The sequence below is a fragment of the Apodemus sylvaticus genome, chromosome 3 (genome assembly GCF_947179515.1).
Source record: "Apodemus sylvaticus chromosome 3, mApoSyl1.1, whole genome shotgun sequence".
Lineage (NCBI taxonomy): Eukaryota > Metazoa > Chordata > Mammalia > Rodentia > Muridae > Apodemus > Apodemus sylvaticus.
Window position 1 is genome coordinate 8,428,243 of NC_067474.1, and position 19,526 is coordinate 8,447,768.

General features: G+C 40.1%; 1 protein-coding gene across 5 annotated transcripts in view; it reads left to right on the top strand.

Annotated features, from left to right (window-relative positions):
- The window catches only part of Slco5a1 (solute carrier organic anion transporter family member 5A1), a 125,615-nt gene that overhangs the window by 71,838 nt on the left and 34,251 nt on the right, over positions 1-19,526 (top strand). For 3 of the 5 annotated variants that reach the window (XM_052175951.1, XM_052175954.1, XM_052175950.1), the window contains exon 5: positions 7,259-7,423. The exons of the other annotated variants lie outside the window; for them this stretch is intronic. In XM_052175951.1, the coding sequence (XP_052031911.1) occupies positions 7,259-7,423 (165 nt within the window). The remainder of the gene's footprint in view (positions 1-7,258; positions 7,424-19,526) is intronic. 5 annotated transcript variants of the gene reach the window in all.

Sequence of the window (19,526 nt, forward strand, 5' to 3'; positions counted from 1 at the left end):
GCAGTGGACTTGACCAAGAGGCAGAAGTAGGAGTGTGTCCAGAAGCTGGGTCAGACCTGCCACTGGAATTTCTTATGGAAAGTAAAAATTTGAAAAGATATTGAAAGAATAAAATTGATGGGTTATATTTGATTTTAGAAAAACGTGACAGAGGAACATTGACCTGGAGGTTGAATGTCAACAGTAGGAAACACACAGGCAGGTCATAGGGCAGGAATTTTACAACTAAAAGAGAAAAAAGAAGAGTGTAAATGGAAGGTTAACATACTCTGAAAGTAGCATGGAGTGATTGGCATTCACACACATGAATTGGAATCTTGAGGAAAATGTCAAATCAATTTATGTATGATCTGGTAATATGAGCTAGCTCATCAAATCCTTTAAGCTGCTGCTTAAAGAGGCGATTCTCAGTTACTTACAACTGAAGCTCTTGAAAGACCCCTTCCCATTTATGTGCTAGAGCAACAAACTTGTGAATGCTGTATTCTCTTAATAGCATATTAATTATTCTTTCATGGGCTTTTTATTTGTAACCTTATCTAAATCTGCTAGAATTTTTTTACATTTATCCTTTCCTGACTTTTTAAAATTAATTTTGTAGGTTAGCATAGAAAGCGGTGCCTTTCTTTAGCTTCGAAGAGCTGTCATTCAGATGAGTATGGACCAGCCCTCCTGAGCTCTCAGCGTGTTCTGGTGTCTGCACCATAGACCCCTCCACCCTGTGACTCGAGCTCTGGGAACTTAGCCATTCACACAAGGAAATGGAGAACCCATGCCATTCATTGCATTTTCTCATACACAGATACTGTTTTCAGTATACATGGCTGTTGTGATGTAGGAAGGAATGCTAGTGAATAAATGCATTCTAAGGATGTTTTAGTGCCTCTGTAGGCACATGATTAAAAACGACTGCAGCCTCAGCAGGAGCAGCTACACTGAGGGATTTCTAGCATAGCATGTGCTCAAAGTTCTCTCAACAGGGGATACATTTCTCACTGAGAGTAAGCTCTCAGTAAGCACTTCTCATCCTCTTGAAAAGATTGCTGTACCATTGTCTTTGCTACAGATGACTGTGATTTGATGCTTACTGCTTCCTAACATGTTAGTCTGATAGATGCTTCAGACCACAGTCTTCCTTAAAACATTCTATATGTATGGGAGATTGCTTGCCTAATGGTTGAGTCACAACAAGCATGGCAATGTCTGCTGTCTACAAGGCTTTGGAGAAGAACCAGCTATAGTCCTGCTTGCAACAGGACTGGTCAGAACCAGCTGTACCCCTTCTCATACTGGGACTGGTCAGAACCAGCTGTAGTCCCACCTGCACTGGGACTGGTAAGAACCAGCTGTAGACCCACTTGCACCAGGACTGGTCAGAGCCAGGTGTAGACCTACTCACACTGGGACTGGTCCGTACCAGGTGTAGTCCCACCTGTTCTGGGACTGGTCAGAACTAGCTGTGGTCCCACCTGCACTGAGACTGGTCAGTCTTTCATAAATAAATGTCTCTTGTCAATTTCCGTAAGAATGCCCTCATGCCATATCTCAGATTTTCTAAAACCTTGTCTAAGGAGTCACATAGGCATTGAGAAGGAGCCACCAGATCCATTGCAGCATATGTATCCCTTTTGTAAGTAGAATACCAGTGTTCTCTTTGTCTAGAAGTGTGTGGTGGCAGGGCCACCTGAACTTCCATTGTCACCTGTCTGCATGAAGCAGAGGACCTGCCAACACTGGTAACATGTCTTTTATACATATTTTCTTTTCTTTTTCTTTTTAAAGGAACAAAACCAAACCAGGGTCTCATTTATACAGCACTGGCTGACTTGGAACTCAATATGTAGACTAGGCTAATTCTCTGAATTCACAGAGATCCACTCTGTCCTGAGTGCTGAGATTCAAGGTGTAGACCCCAGGCCTGGCCACAGGTGCTTTCTGAGTATTGTCCAGTTTATATATCATTCTATTGAGTTTGGGCACTTTACATCATATGCTTCTTCCGACATGACTTCTATATAATGCAGAGGGTGTCTCTTGGTTTTAGTGTGGTGTTTCCTTAACACTGGATTTGGCTTGGTGGTAATCACATTTCTTTATCTGCTAGGTTATCTCATCAGCCCTGAATTTGAAAATTTTTCTTAATGTCAAATGACTAAAACCCTGATCATTGTCATCATCACTCCACACCTCTGTCTCTTGATCTTTGTGGCATCTTTGATTGTAAAATGATACACTACACATGGCACCAAGGAATGAATCTAGAATGTACTCTGTAGCATTAAACAAGAGATACTGGATTGTAAATCCATAGATTTAGCAACTTGTCCAATTCACTTATTAGAGCTATGCCTTTGAAATAGTTTTAGATAAACATAAAGGCTTTGGGCAGGCGCACAGAGGCCTGGTGACTTGGTGACCAGAGATGAGGCTCCAATAATTAACATTCTTGGACATCACAGACACGTGCTTCTGACTCCTCACACTCTCAAGTGTTTTTCCTAAGTGCAAGGACATTGTCCTACATGACCACTGGGCAGCCATTAAAACTCAGAAATATGCAGTGAACTGTTTTGACTATCTATACCACAGGCCTGTCTTCCCAGTGCTGCCCATAATGTTCAAGGTCTCACCCAGGAGCACATATATTTAGTTTTGTGGTCTCCCTCCATCTTGATCAGATTCTCATATTTCTGTTCTTTGCCATCTTAACCTTTTCTCAAAAGTATAGGCTGTTATCTTTGTAGAATATTCCTTAGTTGGGGTTTGGTGTTGTCTTCTGATTTACACACTTTTAAAGGTTTAGCACAAAACAATGTTATGCTAAGTATACTCTAACTGAGCACATAGCATTAATTTGCCCATTAATCCAGTTGATTAATCCTTTGATTCCCTGGTTAAAATTGCATTTGCTAGGTTTCTCCATGCAAAAGTTAGCAGAGTGCAATGAATCAATACATAATTTATTAGCGCCTTGTAAGGGAATATTTTGGGGCTATATAAGCCAATGAACTCCCATTCTTCATAGCCATCATGCTTTGTGACATCACAATGTAACATCAGCAAACACAGAAATAGTTTCTAGAAGATACCACGGGGTTGCTTTTGTCACAGTGTGATCAACAGCTCATCTGTATGTGACTTCATTTTATGTTTTGAGTATCTGTATGTAATGGCTACTGTTGATTCATTATGTTTGAGATCTTGCCAAATGCCTGTAACTCGTGCCTGGAGGCAATTTTTGCTGCGCGGATTTTCTCCTGAGCTCATTCATCACAGTCACCTGCAATTAGGGGGACACGGGGGACCCCCTGGCAGCTTCTTATTTGACCCTTTATGCTTTGGAGGTAAAGCCTTGCTGTATAGACAAGGTTGGCTCTCAACTAATGGTTCTTGTGTCTTAACCTCCTAAGTACTGGGCTTCTAGGTATAAAGCATTATGCCTGTTATTAGGGACCTTTAAAATAAGCAGGATCACCAACAGAACACATAATGAGAAAACTCCGACAAACTATTGTGACAAAGACCCATCTTTACTACGTCAGAGCTGAACAGGTCTTGAACTTCTGCCAGAAAGGGAGTGTGGATGACTTGCCGCCTTGAGAGTGGTTGTGAATGTTCATCAAGCATTCATTTTAGGCTTACAAGTAAATTTTAGCAAAAAGCTAAATCTGCCAGTATAATCCACAAAGAACAAGGACTGGATATATATCATTTCTTTTGGATTTTCACCAAATTCTTTTAGCATCCATGGATCTCAGAAGATCCTGGTCCATCAAAGTGATTTTTTTTCATTCTTTGTCAACATTCTGATTATATTTTGTGTATTCTTTCTCCCAACTCTGAAGTCCAGCGTTTCTCTCTTCCTTTAGCAGAAAATGACTTTTAGAAACCAAGGACTGCGTGATGGGTTGGGCTCATTCCTACTGCAGGATCGTTATGTCAGTCTTGTTTGCAACAATGTTGCAAATAACATGGACATACCCAAACGCATGCATACACCTTATGTGTGTGTGCATCTGTCTGCAACCTGTCAACCACCTTATTATAACTTTTATTTATCTGTTATACATCATCAATCTGTTCTATCTATCTATCTATCTATCTATCTATCTATCTATCTATCTATCTATCTATTTGTCTATCATGTCTATTTACCCATCCATCTATTATCATCTAATGTATCTCTCATTTCTGTGTGTATCTACTCATCTAATTGGTTCATATGAGCACCTTAGTTCTAATCTAGTACCTATCTTTTTACACTTCTAACTCCTTTTCTGGCAGTTAGTGATCTGACTTCCATCATTTTTCAATGTAATTATTAGCTCAGTTTCTTTATGTAAAAAATACTCAGTGGCACCAGCCCGAGACATAGCTCTAAATCCTTTGACTCCTTCAGGGCATTTGGGCAAAACATTAAACCCTAGTCAGTGGGTAAGAACGGTGAAAGGAAGAGTTATAAGAAGACTAAACTTAGTCAGTTCTTCTTAAGTAACAACCAATTTTATTTTTATTTATTTATCCAGTAAATTTTTAATGAGATAAGAGAATATTCATAGATATGTACATTTTCTTACCCTTGAAGCTAAAAGACCATTTTATCAAACCAATATCTGTAAAACACATTTGGATGGAGACCTGGCTCAGTGGCTACAAGCATATGCAGGTGGAAAGACTGCTCCGTGGGTTACAAGCAAATGCGGCTCCTGCAGAGGACCAGCATTGGTTCTCAGCCCCTGTGCAAACACGTGCCTATAACTCCAGCTCTTGATACTGCTGGTCTCTAAGTACACCTATACTCATGTGCATATACTTATACAAAGACACACACAATACACACAATTAATAATAAATGTACCATAAAATGAAAAACAAATTAGAGACAATGAATATAACTTATTCTTGTGATACAAATGTTCTCATTCTGTGTTTTAAACCTCCTTTCTCCTACATGTTTTAGATTCAATATTTGTCTTTTAACATGCCAGCTAAACTTAACTAGAATCATTGAATGCTGATCATCTTAACTTACCAACTTACAATAAGATGTTTAATTTAAGGTTTACAGGAAGAACTTAAAAAATGGTTTAGTTGTTTTTCTTTGGTGTGTTTATGTTAAAGGTCAAGTGTGCATGTTAGCTCCCCCTAAAGTCTTAAATCTTATCAGGTCAGATAAGACACAGAACATTACATTTAAGTACATTTTGAAATGATGTTAGCTAATACTCTCTATTTCCTAAACATTAGATTCTGGTGAGTAGGAGGCTATGAACTATAGTGTCAATAAAAGCCGACTTTACTATGTTGTAATGTAAGAACTAAGTGTTTTCCAAGATGATCTTTTTCATGGAGGTACAACAATTATAAAAATGTGTATCCACTCATTCTGTAATAATGAAAAATACAGAAGTTTATAAGATACAGAATGTACTTTTATTCTCCTCCCAACCTTCATCAGAGTTTCACAACTTAATCCCTTAGGAATTTGGTATTAATGTATTAAGAAATCCTTGTTTGGTTTACAAATGCATTCCTTATGTTTATTTAATTTTTACTTAAATATGAATACATTTGCATATTTATGTGTGTTTCTGTAGTTCACTTTACTTATACTTTTTGCAGTTCTTTTGTGCTAGCACATATAGCTGTTTCAATTTTAATGACCACTTCATATTCAATTGTATGTCTATCCCATAATTTGTTTGAGCATTTCCCATTGATGGCTATTTGATTAGCCCACATTTTTTTAAAAAAAAAAGTTATTTAAGTATATAAGTACACTGTTGCTCAGACACATCAGAAGAGGGCATCAGATCCCATTACTGATGGCTGTGAGCCACCATGTGGTTGCTGGGAATTAAACTCAGGACCTCTCAAAGAGAATTCAGTGCTCTTAACCACTGCACCATCTCTCCAGCCTGCTAGCCCACATTTTAATATTGTAAATGATGTTGTATCTGTAGCATATTCTGTTAAGTAACTACCTAGACCTAAGGATGAGATCTTTCTCCTTGAGAGGTTTCATAGGAGGTGCTGAGCCTCATGTCTGGGTTCTCTTTCCCTTTAGGACCTCATGGCCTTTTGTTCTTCAATCCAAAGTAGCTGGAGTGCCTGACATGATGTCCTCATGCTTTGCCACTGCTTTGACTATGAATATTTCCTGTTTCATAAACAAGGCTGAAAGACCAGATGCCCAAAAATCACCTGTGTGTTGCTCTGCTTTGGGCATCTGCTGTGTGGGACCAAAGCCTTGGCAACTCTGAAATGCATCTTGGACTTAGGAGATGGCTCAGCTGTTGAGAGTGCTTGCTGCCTTTTCTGAGGATGCAAGTTCAGTTCCTGCTCTCACTTTGGGAGACTCACAACCACTAGTAATTCCAACACCCCCGCCTCCCCCGCCCCCCCCCCCCCCGGGATCTATTTTACTTTTCTGGATTCCTAGAGTTCTCTCTCTGTCTTTCTGTCTCTCTGTCTCTCTCGCTCCCTCTCCCTCCCTCTCCCTCTCCCCTCTCTCTCCCCCTCTTGCCCTCTCTCCCTCTCTCTGTCTCTGTCTCTGTCTGTCTCTCTCTGTCTGTCTCTCTGTCTCTCTGTCTCTCTCTGTCTCTCTCTGTCTCTCTCTCTCTCTCTCTCTCTCTCTCTCTCGCACACACAGACATAAATAATAAATTGAGTTTTAAAAAAGAGAAATATCTCTTTTCAAGAAAAAGGTAGCTGGGTGAACTGGAAACTATAATGTTGGATTAGCTCACATCTACTTTGTATATTAAGGAAACTTCGGGGTCTTAACAGAAAGTGTGTTTTAATTAATGAAAAAAGCAAATAATTAATTGAAAACTTTTAAAAATATACGAGCCATATGCTGTATAATGTTTCTGAAGATGTTTGTGTCTGGGTATGCTTTTAGATGCTATTTCCTTCATTATTTTGGTCTTGAATTAGAAGAACCAGGATGGTTTCAAATGTCATTAGAAGCAGGGCAATGATGGCTCACACCTTTAATCCCAACACTTGGCAGGCAAAGGCACATGGATCTCTTGGGTTTGAGGCCATTCTGGTCTCAGAGTGAATTCCTGGATAGCCAGAAATCATGTCTCCGCACCATCCCGACCAAAACCAAAACAAACCAAAACCAGTGTTCTGTTGTTACCTTCTTGCTGAGAAGGTTGCCCAAGGGCTATTTTCAGCACAGAACCCCAAGTTTCTTTTGCTTTCCATCCTTTGTTTGTAACACTCCTGTATCACTTCCTTCGTTTTGTAGACCTCCCGAGAGCAGCTGTCAGGATCTTAAGCAACATGACATTCCTTTTTGTGAGTCTGTCATACACAGCTGAGAGTGCCATTGTCACCGCTTTCATTACCTTCATCCCCAAGTTCATCGAGTCACAGTTTGGTATCCCAGCTTCCAATGCCAGCATCTACACTGGTAAGGCACTGCCGCTAGGGCTGCTTGCAAGCATGGCCGTTGTGTCTGTAGGTCGGAGTGGAGGGAGAGGTGACGGGCTCAGTCACACTCAAGTGCTCACGCGTGCGCTGCTGGTTCCTGCTGCCCGAAGCTTGTTATGGGATGTGCTTTCTTTGATTCTGATTGTGTTCATGCGATATATTCATTACCTGTGTTTTGAAAGGGGAGAATTTTGGACATTTATAGGGTTTTTGGATCTTGATTAAATGGAATAAAATAAGCTGTGAGGTTCTAATTTAGATCTTCTTGTGGATTAGCATGGGACTTAAAGTGTTAAGTGGATAAGTTGGTGATTTAAAATCCAGATCAGTTCCATGGTTTCAGGGTTTTCCATTCATAAACCTGAATAGATCTCAACTGAGTTACTGAAGATGCATGACATTTAAAGAGATGCTTTGTGAACTTTATTTAAGTTGTTCTATGCCCAGTCAAGCTGACTTTTTAGAAATCTTTGATATGTGTACTTGTAGGACTTAATGGTCAGACCTTATTGGACAGTAAATATGATACTAGGTAATGTGGGAAAACCGATTCTCAGTTTGGGGAGAATTACAATGTAATGTCATGAACACTCCCTTAGTGGTAAAAAGAAATGGCCAATGGCTCTGTCCATAGACAACTTAATTTTTCAATAGTAGATAATTAAGTATTTTTGAATAATAGTAAGTTTAAATATGTAGTAACTATTTACATAGCTTGGCTTCCTATTCCTACATTTAAACCCAATATGCTTGAATTATCCAAAAATAAAAAAAAACCATATTCTATAATAAGAGAAGGCGATCTGAAATATCTGCTTCATCTTATATTTAGAAAGGCATCCAAATTGGTCATGTGTCCAATGCTTATAAACTGTTTAATAACTAGTGTATGGCTGCGGACTGCTGTAACTTGTGTGTTAAAAATCTGTTTTGCTCTTCTTGCTTCCAAAAACGCTTTCCTCTATTAATGTGACATCCGCAGATCATGACTCAACATGACTGTCAGAAAATCAAAGGTCCCTGTGCCTAGTTTAGTTCTTACACTGGCCTTTACTGAATTTATGTACTTTATGTAATTTATGGACTGGGGAACCAAGAGCTTCTGGGATTGGATTCAAAGCTGAAGAATACTTGCACAGGCTAAGTTTCAGTATTAAAAGACTGACTGGGGAGAGGGTGCATAGCCAGTGAGTCTAGTGCAGTTAGCGCTGCAGGGCTGGTCAGCCCAGCTCTGTCTCCAGCTCTGTAAGACTCCCCAAGGGAGCCTCAGAAGGTGTTTGTCTCCAGGCTTATTTGACTATGAAACTCAGCCTTTTGTTTACCCATCACCATAGGATATCATTGTTATTTTTACATTTATTGTTTGTGTGTGACATTGTCTCAGTATTTCATTCCACTCATTTGAAAACTGATCTCACTGCACAGCTTGGGATGGCCTGGAACTCGTGAACCTACTGCCTTGGCCTCTATATGCAGAGATTCTATCTATGTGAACCGTCACATCTCACAGAAACTTGTCTTTCTGTTTTTTCTTTGGTAAAATGTGGGGGATACAGCCATGTCTATCTCTATTTCAAATGTATTAGAAAGTACAGAGCTGTCTGGGTCATCCCCTGCACCCCCCACCCCCATGTACAGTGTTCATTCCAGGGCAGTTTGCAGTTTGCTGCTGAAGAGAAATGAATGTGGACCGATGTGACCATCTCTTAAGTGCAGGTAGAGAAGAAGCTAGATGATTCTTTGAGGTAAAATGGAGGAAAAAATCTTACAGTGTGATCTGGAGCGTTGGGTCTCCATCAGCAGGTAGAGACACATGTCTAAATGAGGCTAGCTCACAGAGGCTGTTCACTCTCCTCTGTGACACAACTCTGGGAAGAGAGAAGCCATGTGACCAAACGCAATTCCATTCTGGTCACAGCATTCATCAGGGTCCATCCTTCGTCATCTGTTTAAAAATGGCAGCTTGTGCGTTTCACAGAGTTCACAATCTCCTGCGCTTCCCAGTGTATTGGAAATAGAAGGTACTTTCTCTTGATCGTTGTCATTTGACTCTCAGACAAGAAGTGAATTCAAGAAAAATGCAGGTTGGCCAAGAGCAGAGGAGGTGTGCTGGTCCCAGTGAGATGGAGGGCAGTGTGGCTTCTTCAATGCTCATCTTGGGCCTTCGCCCCGAATCACTTCCCTCTCAGCCTCTGAACACAGATTTTCACCTTTTAAAAGACTTTGAGGGTTCTTTGTCATTGTTGTTGTTCTCAGAAGCCCTTCCTATGAATGCAAAGTGAAATGGAGAATCATGAATTATTTTCTGGAAAAAATTTGTTTTTACAACTGTTAATTTCTTTCTTTCTTTTTCTTTTCTTTTTTGAGATCTATTTATTTATTGTGTATACAGTGTTCTGCCTGCACGTATGCCTGCAGGCCAGAAGAAGGCACCACCAGATTATATTACAGATGGTTGTGAAGCCACCATGTGGTTGATGGGAATTGAACTTGGGACCTCTGGAAAAGCAGTCAGTGTTCTTAACCTCTGAGCTATCTCCCAAGTCTTAGTGTTACTTTCTTAACTGACAAAGTTTTCAAATTTAAGTTATCCTTTCACAGTTATTGACTGACTGGACCCAGAGCATCACGCATGCTGGAATGTGCTCTACCGCTGAACTATACCGCAGGCTTATCATTTATTTTTGAAAAACTATTTGGATAACTGTCTCAACATCTGTGATTTCACAATGAAAGCAAAGTCAGCTTGGGACATATGAGACCTTATCTCAAAATCATATTTGAGCTTATAGTTAATTATTTCATTTCTTTGATATCCATGATGGTTAATGCTGTCAACTCAAAGGACCTAGAATCAGGTAGGATAAACCTCTGGGCATGCTTATGAGGGGCTCTCTATATTAATTGTGGAAGGAGAGCCCACCTTAACTTGGGTAGCACCATTCCTTGGCCTGGGATCCTGGAGGCACTAAATGAGAAAGTAAGCCACTCATGAGCCTTCATCTCTCTGCTGGTAGAAATAACATAACCAGCTGCCTCAAATGTCAGCCATGGTGACTTCTTACCATGGTAAACTGTACCCTCAAATTGTAAGCCAGAATAATGTCTTCCTTCTTAACTTGATATCAGTTATTTCATCATAGCAATGACACAATACAGTATTTATTGTATATAATATATATTCAGTGTTAACTCATAACTGTATTAACTAACTAGTATTATATTGTATAAATATATATATATACAGTGTTAACTGTATTAACTAACACAGTATTATATTGTATATAATATATACAGTGTTAACTAATAATGACTGCATTAATTAATACAGTATTACATTTCAATGTCTTTCTTCTATAGGGAAAATCACTTTCCCTAATGAACTTCACAGTTATTTTGTCCATGTGTGTACTGACACCCACATGTGCACATGTATGCATCAGGTCTGACACCCATGTGTGAACATGTATGCAACAGGTTGAGTGCCAACTCTCAGTACAATAAACAAGGAAAACCAGAAGAAGCTTTGGGACTCCTCTAGTTATTTGGATTCTGAAGGCTCTTACTGCAGACACACAGTACAGCATGTCTTAGTTTTGCTTGAATTAATCCTGCTTTGTTTAGTTATGTCTGAGATGCTGAGAGTTTATTTGTTTCCAGGTTTCAGACAGGACATTCTTTTTTATGTTTTAAACTGCAAAAATCTTGCATGGTTTTAAAAATAAAAGCCATACAACCAAGGCCACTCAGAAGTTTTGAGTTCATTGTGGTTCCCTCCCATTCTTTCCACCATCAGAAGTCACTTGTAGTGGTTTATCCTTCTTTTGTTTCTGTTTGACTACATACATTTACTTATAAATAAATTATTAATAAATATGCACAAATGTACTACAATATATGCATCATTTTATTCTTTTATTTTTGATATTATAATTCATTATTTTCCCTTTCCTCCCTCCAAAAGTTTCCCTCCTTGCTCTCTTTCAAATGCATGGCCTCTTTTTTCATATATATATATCCATTAGGATTATATTATATTAATGAGGAATATATTATATTCCTAAATACAAACTGATCATTCTGTGTAACATGCACCCATATGCATGTTCTTAGGTCTGATCATTTGGTATTGGGAAATCGGTTGGTGTGTTCTTCCCTGGGAAGATTATTTCATCCACTCTCAGCCTCCTTTTGCTGCCTGCACTGACCCTTAGTTGTGTAGGGTTGATGCCTCATGAACTTTCCCTGTCCACTGTGACATTCCTATTGGTGTCATCCTTGTAAGCTCAGGCGAGACTATGGGTGTAGCTTCTGATGTTAGTAGAAGATACAATCTCACCTCTAACTCCTGGTTTTTTGGCTCTTAAGATCTCCCTGCCTCTTCTGCAATGTTGCCTGAAGACTAGGAATTGTTTTGTAGGTGTTTCAGTGGAATTGGGCTCCACAACTCTGCATTTTGATTGTTTGTGGTTCTACGTAGTGATCTCCATCTATTGTAAAGAGGCGTTTCCTTGATGAGGTGTGAAGACTAACTACACTTATCTGGGTTTATAAGAATAAATATTTAGTGTTACTGTTTTAGTGATGTAGGTTCTCCTCCACGACCCATTACTTCATTAGCTCTGGATAGTTGGTTAGGTTTCTAGAACCAGGAATATTTTTCCTCTTGTGGTGCAAACCCAATGAGAGAGTTATTGGTTACTGCCAAAGCATGCATGCCTCTATTGTACCCTTAGGATTGCACATGCTGGTCATTGTCATGGTTCACAGCTGGGTAGGACTGTTGGTTGCTTCCCTCCTTTGGAAGCTTGAACATACATCATTGTTGATACTTAAGTTAGCACACCAAGTGCTGGGTTTCAGGGTGCCGTTTTCATGCTTTCTTCATTTCACATTGTTCTTACCCACCCTGCCCCCACTCTCTCTTCCCATTTTTCTGTTCCCCCTTTGCTAATCTCCCAGTGTCCTCCCCTTCTGCTTCTATGTGTTTCCTCTTCCCTTCCCTTAGGTTCTCTTTCTGTCTTCTCACGGTCAGTCCCTTTCTACTTTCATCAAACATCAAACATAACAGAAAATTAGAGGAAAAAGAGGCGGTAGAGGACAGAGTGGAATATCCCCGTTTTAGGCAAGTCACTAAAGAAGCAGGCGCTCATTCAAGCCTTGATGGTGTCTAGTGCTGGCCTTGCTGGGCTAAAGGCAAACTTCTCACTTCCAGCTCATTCCATCGTCTCTCACTCAGAAGTGATTTCTGTTAACACATAAAGACCATGTCTAAGGCTAATGAACCCACTGGCTCTAAAGAGTAGACAAGAAATGCTTGTTACCCCACAGACAGGAAGTACCTTACTTTTTATATAAATAATAAAGCATGATAAGCCATTATTAGAAAGTGAAGTGATGCCCTTTTGTAACCTGAACCATTGCAGGGTGGACCACAGGAAAATCACTTTGCTGGCAGGCTCAGTTTCTGTTCAGGCTGGTTTTTTCCATCAGCCCGAGCAAAGCGCAGAAGTCTGTAGCTATGTTACTTAGCAGGTTCTTCAAGTCATTGTTCTGAAAGTCCTCTCTTTATTTGCAGAGAGGTGATGCAATTTGTTAGTGTTTTGACTTAAGTGACTTTTAGAAGCATTAAAGGTATGCGTTTTTCTTGTAGAATGCTTAGTATATGTTTTATATAGAACAGTAGTAACATCTTTTTAAAAATTATGTAAAATATACACTATGTAAATATCAAATTCTTTAGGAGATACAAAAAGTTGCCTACTGTTATAGCATGAATTGTTTTAATGAGGTGGCTTCTCATTATGTCGGTCTGGCTGACCTGGGACCTGCTGTAGACTATCACCACAACAATGGTGTAAACATATTTAACCTTTATGTCACAGCATTTATCTTTCCATAAGCACCTTACATGGTTGAAAATAGTCATTTGTACATTTTAAAAGAAATTTTGACCTATAGGTAGAAAATTAGTCTAAAATCCTTTCATTGTTTAGATAAATAGAACTTAGAAGAATTGATTGTACATCAATTTTCTTTGATAAAAATATTTTTCTTTCACTGGTAAAACTGAATCATATTTCTTCAGAAAACAATAGCTTGAAATACTTGGAAAACATCCTCAATAGACTTAACTAAATGCCATGATTTAAACCTGTGGTTATGGACGTGCTAACCCCTTGTGGTGCAGAAAACATACTGGATTTAGAATCTCAACCCTGTGAAGTCAGGTGCCTGTAATTTTAGCTCCTGGGAGACTGAGGCCAGAGGCTCCCAAGTTGTAGGCCAGTTTGAGATGCACAGACAGATCCCAGATCCAGCACCTGCCCTTTCCAGTTAGCATTAGAACACTTGAGAGTTTATCCAGCTGTTGACTGACGCCACTTTTTGTTTTATTTTCTGTAAACTGAGCACGTTGGAGAGATGGTCCTGTGTTAGGATCATAGGGTTGTTTGTTTGCTTGCTTATTTTTGAGCATTAGAAAAGTGAAACAGGAGAGATTCAACTACTGAGTACCATGTTGGCCCAAACTGCTCTCAGTACCTGCTTCCTTGGGGACTGTTGGTCTCATAAACTAGAGGTCCAGAGATTGTGTTTGCATTCTCAGTAGCAGATCAGAAAAATTGAAGAAAGCTATAGAGCTGGGTAGTAGTGGTGGTGGCGGCACACACGTTTAATCTCAGCATTTAGGAAGCAGAGGCAGGTAGATCTCTGCATATGAAGCCGGCCTGGTCTATAGAGCAAGTTCCAGGATAGCTAGGGATACACAGAAAAACCCTGCCTTGAGAAACAATCAAACTAACACTTTCCTTTATATCATACTTATCAGAACTTAAAAACACATCCAGTTGTAAGGGAGGCCAAGAGATAATGCCAGCATTGTAGGTAACTGTAAGTCAAGCTATTGCCCTGTAATAAGTCGAGTGCCATATTCAGCCTACTGCCTGTTTTTGTGAAGTAAACTTTATTAGAATGGAGTTATGCCCCCATGTGCACAAGTCCATAACTTCTTTAATTCTACAGCAGCTGAGGTAAATAGCAAAGTCCACACCTGGCTTCCTGAGTCCTCCTCTAGAAGAAAGAAAAGTAGTCATCAGAGGTTAAGATAGGATCTTTGTCCTAGCTTTGTTCCAAATTCTATGATTAAAAAACAAACAAACAAGAAGCTCTGGAGAGATGGCTCAGCAGTTAAGAACACTGGACGCTCTTCCAGAGGACCTGGGTGTGATTCTCAGTACCTACATTGCAGTTCACAAGTGTCTGTCACTCTAGGTCCATGGGCTCCAATGCCCTCTTCTGGCCTCTGAGGGCAACACAGAGATTTACGGGAGTAGAACATGATTTACAGACATGCACACGGGCAAAACCACTCCCATACATAACTTTTTTAAAGAAAAGATAAATAAGTAAATAATACATGAACAATAAGAACCAATTCAACAACAACAAAAAAAAATCTTGAGCCAATTACCTAATGGAGGAATGATTTTACAAAGGTCAAACACTGAAGATGAGGCTCTCTGGCTTGTCTGCTCCAAAACTAAATATAGACAAGGTCAGAGTAATGGTGGAAGGAAACCAAAGAGAAGAGAGGGGAGGGGAGGGGAGGGGATGGGAAAGAAGGGAGGGGAGGGGAGAGGAGAGAAGAGAAGTGGAAAAGAGAAGAGAAAAAAGAAGAGAAGAGAGGAGAGAAGAGGAGAGGAGAGGAAAAGAGAAGGGGAGAGGAGAGGAGAGGAAAAGAGGAGAGGGGAGAGGGGAGGGAAGGGGAGGAGAGGAAAAGAGAAGAGGGGAGGGGAGGGAGGGGAGGGGAGGAGAGGAGAGGGGAGGGGAGGGGAGAAAAAGAGGGGAGGGGAGAAAAAGAGGGGAGGGGAGAGGAGGAAAAGAGGGGAGGAAAAGAGGGGAGGGGAGGAAAAGAGTGGAGGGGAGGGGAGGAAAAGAGGGGAGGGGAGGGGAGGAAAAGAGGAGAGGGGAGGGGAGGGGAGGAGGGGAGGGGAGGCAGTTAGCTGAGAATCTGATGCTTTCCGTCCAGCGCTCCTCTCTGTAAGGCTGACACATTCAGTGACGCCGCAGCCTATGCTCTCACAGGGCTGTTGTTCTTTATGGAGGGATGCTCAGACCGTGGAGTTTCTAGAGTGTGATTTTGTCCTGAATCAGCTTTGTTACTAGAAACCTTAGAGTGAAGCTTTCATTATCTGGTGCAATTATGCACGGCAAGCAAAACTACATCTTGGAATGAACAGTTCAATGAGTAGCCATCGGATCTGATCTTTGTCTCCATCTGTTTCTGCCTTGCCTAGAGTTCTTATGTGCTCTAGTTTGGATTGCTTCATTAGAGCAAAGAAAGATCAGTGATTTTTGAGGGTTTTTGTTTGTTTGTTTGCTTGTTTGTTTTTTTAGTTATAAAATTTTCTGAGTTGTGGTACCTCTGGGTAAGGTCGGTGTGTTAGTGGGATGTGGCTCCATCCTCGTGAGTACCATCCTCCCTTTCTTCCTGGCTTTGGCTGTCAGTAAGACTTCAGCCTGTTTAAATGTGCCTCTGCTCCCCACATGCTCATTTCTCTTACTGTGCTGAGAATAATTTTCACTGAAATTCTTTTTCCCTTCTATGATTTGGGAGACTTTGCTTAGTTATTAATTTATTGTTTTGCCACATTAGACTGTAAAGTCAACGTGGGCAAGAATTCTTGCTAGTTTTATTTGCCATGTATCTCCAGTTTAGAATAGTTCCTGCTGCATAGTTGGTGTTCAAGAAAGGGTTTCTAGTAAATATTTAAATACTAAATGATTTGTTACATTTCTTAGGTGACTAAATTAAAAGTTATAGTCTTGCAAGTTCTCCAAAAGTTACACTTAACAATATTCCTGTGAATGATACACAAATAATTTTTTTGGGTAAATAATTTTTTTGGCTTAAATAGTTTAGAGATCAGAGATACACCGTGATAAACAGGATGTATGGAAGGCCATGGCTGACCTGCTAGGAACACCCTCCCCTAGGATCCAACCACAACAAGTCTGCAGGTGCTGCTTCACCCCACTAGGGCTTCTTGTCTGGTCACAGGGAATGAAGAAGGAAAAGGACCTCTGCTTTCAATTGTTTTGGAGAAAATCCCAAGGCATCCTTTAGAAAAGTTACTCTGATCTTGTTACTGACCTGAGCTCAGCAGGACTGCAAGACAGAAGAGAAAGAGATGCCAATCAAACAAAGGAAAGAACCCCATAAACACTAGCAGGAATGAATGGCCTTCTAAACAATAGTACTTAACAAATGCATGCAAAGCTTGCATTTTGAAAGTATAAGGTTTTGTTTAAGAAAACACTTGTCAGAGGAAGAATGTTACAAGGGCAGAGGAACAACTGTAAAAGATTTTCATGCAAAACAGAAATCAACCACAGTTACAACCGCACACCACTTTTTGAAAGCTGGGAGGTAGAGTTTGTGTTCTCACCACAAAATGCATGCTGCATAATGTGTGTTAATAGGCTTACTTTAGCCATTGAGCAGTATATACATATTTTGAGACAAGAAGCTGTACATAATAAATGTATACAACTTAGTCAGCTAGACAATGATTGTTTAAAAGTTACAGAAAATGCATCTTAGGAGAAATCCACTTTATAGTCAAAGATTGGAGGACTTGGTATTGTTCAGGTGTCAGTACTCCTCAAAGGGACCTCTAGATTCAGTGCAGACCCATCAAAATTTCCTAATAATCAAAATTGTATGGTATTGGCTTAAAGAAGATAGAAATATTAAAGGAATAGAATTGAGAGCCCAGAAACAAATGTATATGCCTGTGATCAATAGATCATTTTCATGTGCTGTGTATGTTCATGTGTGTTCATGTATGTGGGTACACATGCATGCATATACATATGCATGTTGGCTCGGGGTTGGTTTTTGTGTCTTCCTTGATCATTCTCCATTTTGTTTACTAAGGCAAGGTCTCTCACTGAATCTAGAGCTTGCTGATTAGATAGTCTAGTTCAGAGGCTCTTGACCTTCCTAATGCTGCAACCCTTTAATACAGTTCCTCATGTCGTGGTAACCCCCAACATACAATTATTTTCATTGCTACTTCAGAACTATAATTTTGCTACTGATATGAATTGTAATGTAAATATATTTTGGAGCTAGAGGTTTGCCAGAAGGGTTGCAAGCCACAGATTGAGAACCAGTTGTCATCTTCCCCTGGAGATCCCATGTCTCCTGAGGGATTACATGTGGGCTGCCATGTCTGCCTAGCCTTTATGTGGGAGTGGGGGATCTGAACTCCAGCCCTTGGGTTTGTGTGACAAGTAATTTATCCACTGAACTATTTGCTCAGTCACAATCAACAGGCTGATCAGCACTTTTTTTTTAAAAAAAAAAATATTTATTTATTTATTTTATGCGTATGAGTACACTGTAGCTGTCTTCAGACACACCAGAAGAGGGCATTGGATCCCATTACAGATGGTTGTGAGCCACCATGTGGTTGTTGGGAATTGAATTCAGGATTTCTGGTAGAGCAGTCAGTGCTCTTAACCACGAAGCCATCTCACCTGCCCTGATTAGTACTCTTTAATGTAAAGAGTAAATAGCCTTTTTTTTTTTTTTACAACTGATTCTGGAACAAGCAGGTAGCTTCATGAGGAAGAATTAAATATACTCCCATATCTTATTAAATAAATTCAAGGTAGCTCAAAGTATAACATAAAAGACTTATAATATTCTTAGAAGTAAGCATGCACAAATTGTGATCTTAGACTAAGCATTGTAGGCCGTGGGGAAAAACAAAGAAAATGGGTTTTATTAGTGTTAAAAACTTTTGTATCAAAGAACACCATCAAGAAAGTAAAAACAGATACCCCTTAGGACAAGGGAAAATATTTTCAAAACATATATCAGCTGTGTCTACAATAGTTTAAAACTTCCAGAAAAATAAGCCAACTTGAAGAAATGAGGAGAAGCTATGAATAGACATTTATCCAGAGAAGGTGTACAAATGGCCAAAACAAGTCGAGGGAAAGATACCTGATCCAGTTAGTTACCAGAGAAATGCAGATCAAAGCCACAATGATCTGCAGACCTTATAGCACACCCACGTGTTTGGCCACGTCAAATATTACCTTTTAAAACTGTTGGTACACATTGGAAGAATGGAATGGAACCCACTGTTGGCGGGAATATCAAGTGATCTGGCCTCTGGAGAACAGTTCAGTGCATCTTCAAACACGTGACCTGGAAACCCCATTTCTAGGCCTTCTTCCAAAGAAATGAAACTTATGGCCACATTAAACAAGATAAATATGTGCACTCTCACAACGGTGTTACTCATAATATCCCCAGTGTGGACCCAGCCTCAGAAGCCCATCACGGGATGCATGAAGAAAGGACGAGGTATGAATGGAGCAGTGTCATTTGTCCCTAAGGAGAAATGAAGGACAAAGCCCTGAAACCCTGTGACTTGCCCTTGCGTTCAAGTCCCAGCGCGCTCCGACTGTGGAACTGTATGTTCCCTAGGCAAATTCTCCAGTGTGTGACTTACAGTAAAGTCGTCATTTGATCCCAGCACTCGGGAGGCAGAGGCAGGCAGATTTCTGAGTTCGAGGCCAGCCTGTTCTACAGAGTGAGTTCCAGGACAGCCAGAGCTACACAGAGAAACCTGTCTCGAAAAAAAACCAAAAACAACAACAACAAAAAAAACCCCCAAAAAACCCCAAAAAACAAAAAAACAAAAAACCAACACACACACAAAAAACAAAAACCGTTCATACACATAAACTAAGAGCTAATAAAAAATGAAAGAAAATTAAAATGCACTCAAATTAGTAATTGAACTTTGGCCCAAAATGTGAACTCCTGTCTCCCAGATGGACCTCCCAGATGTAATGAATACAATAATATACTTTTGAACGAACAATTTCTATTAGGTCTTTGTGAGAAGGCATTTAAGTGGGCGTGGTTTAGGTGTGTCAATAGTTTTTAAACCCCACCCCACCCCTGCCTTTGATGAACAGAATTTTAAGACTCTGTCTGTTCCTCCTGAGGAGGAGGGTTGGGGGAAAGGAGGCCTTGCCAGGTTTCCAGCTGAGGGTGG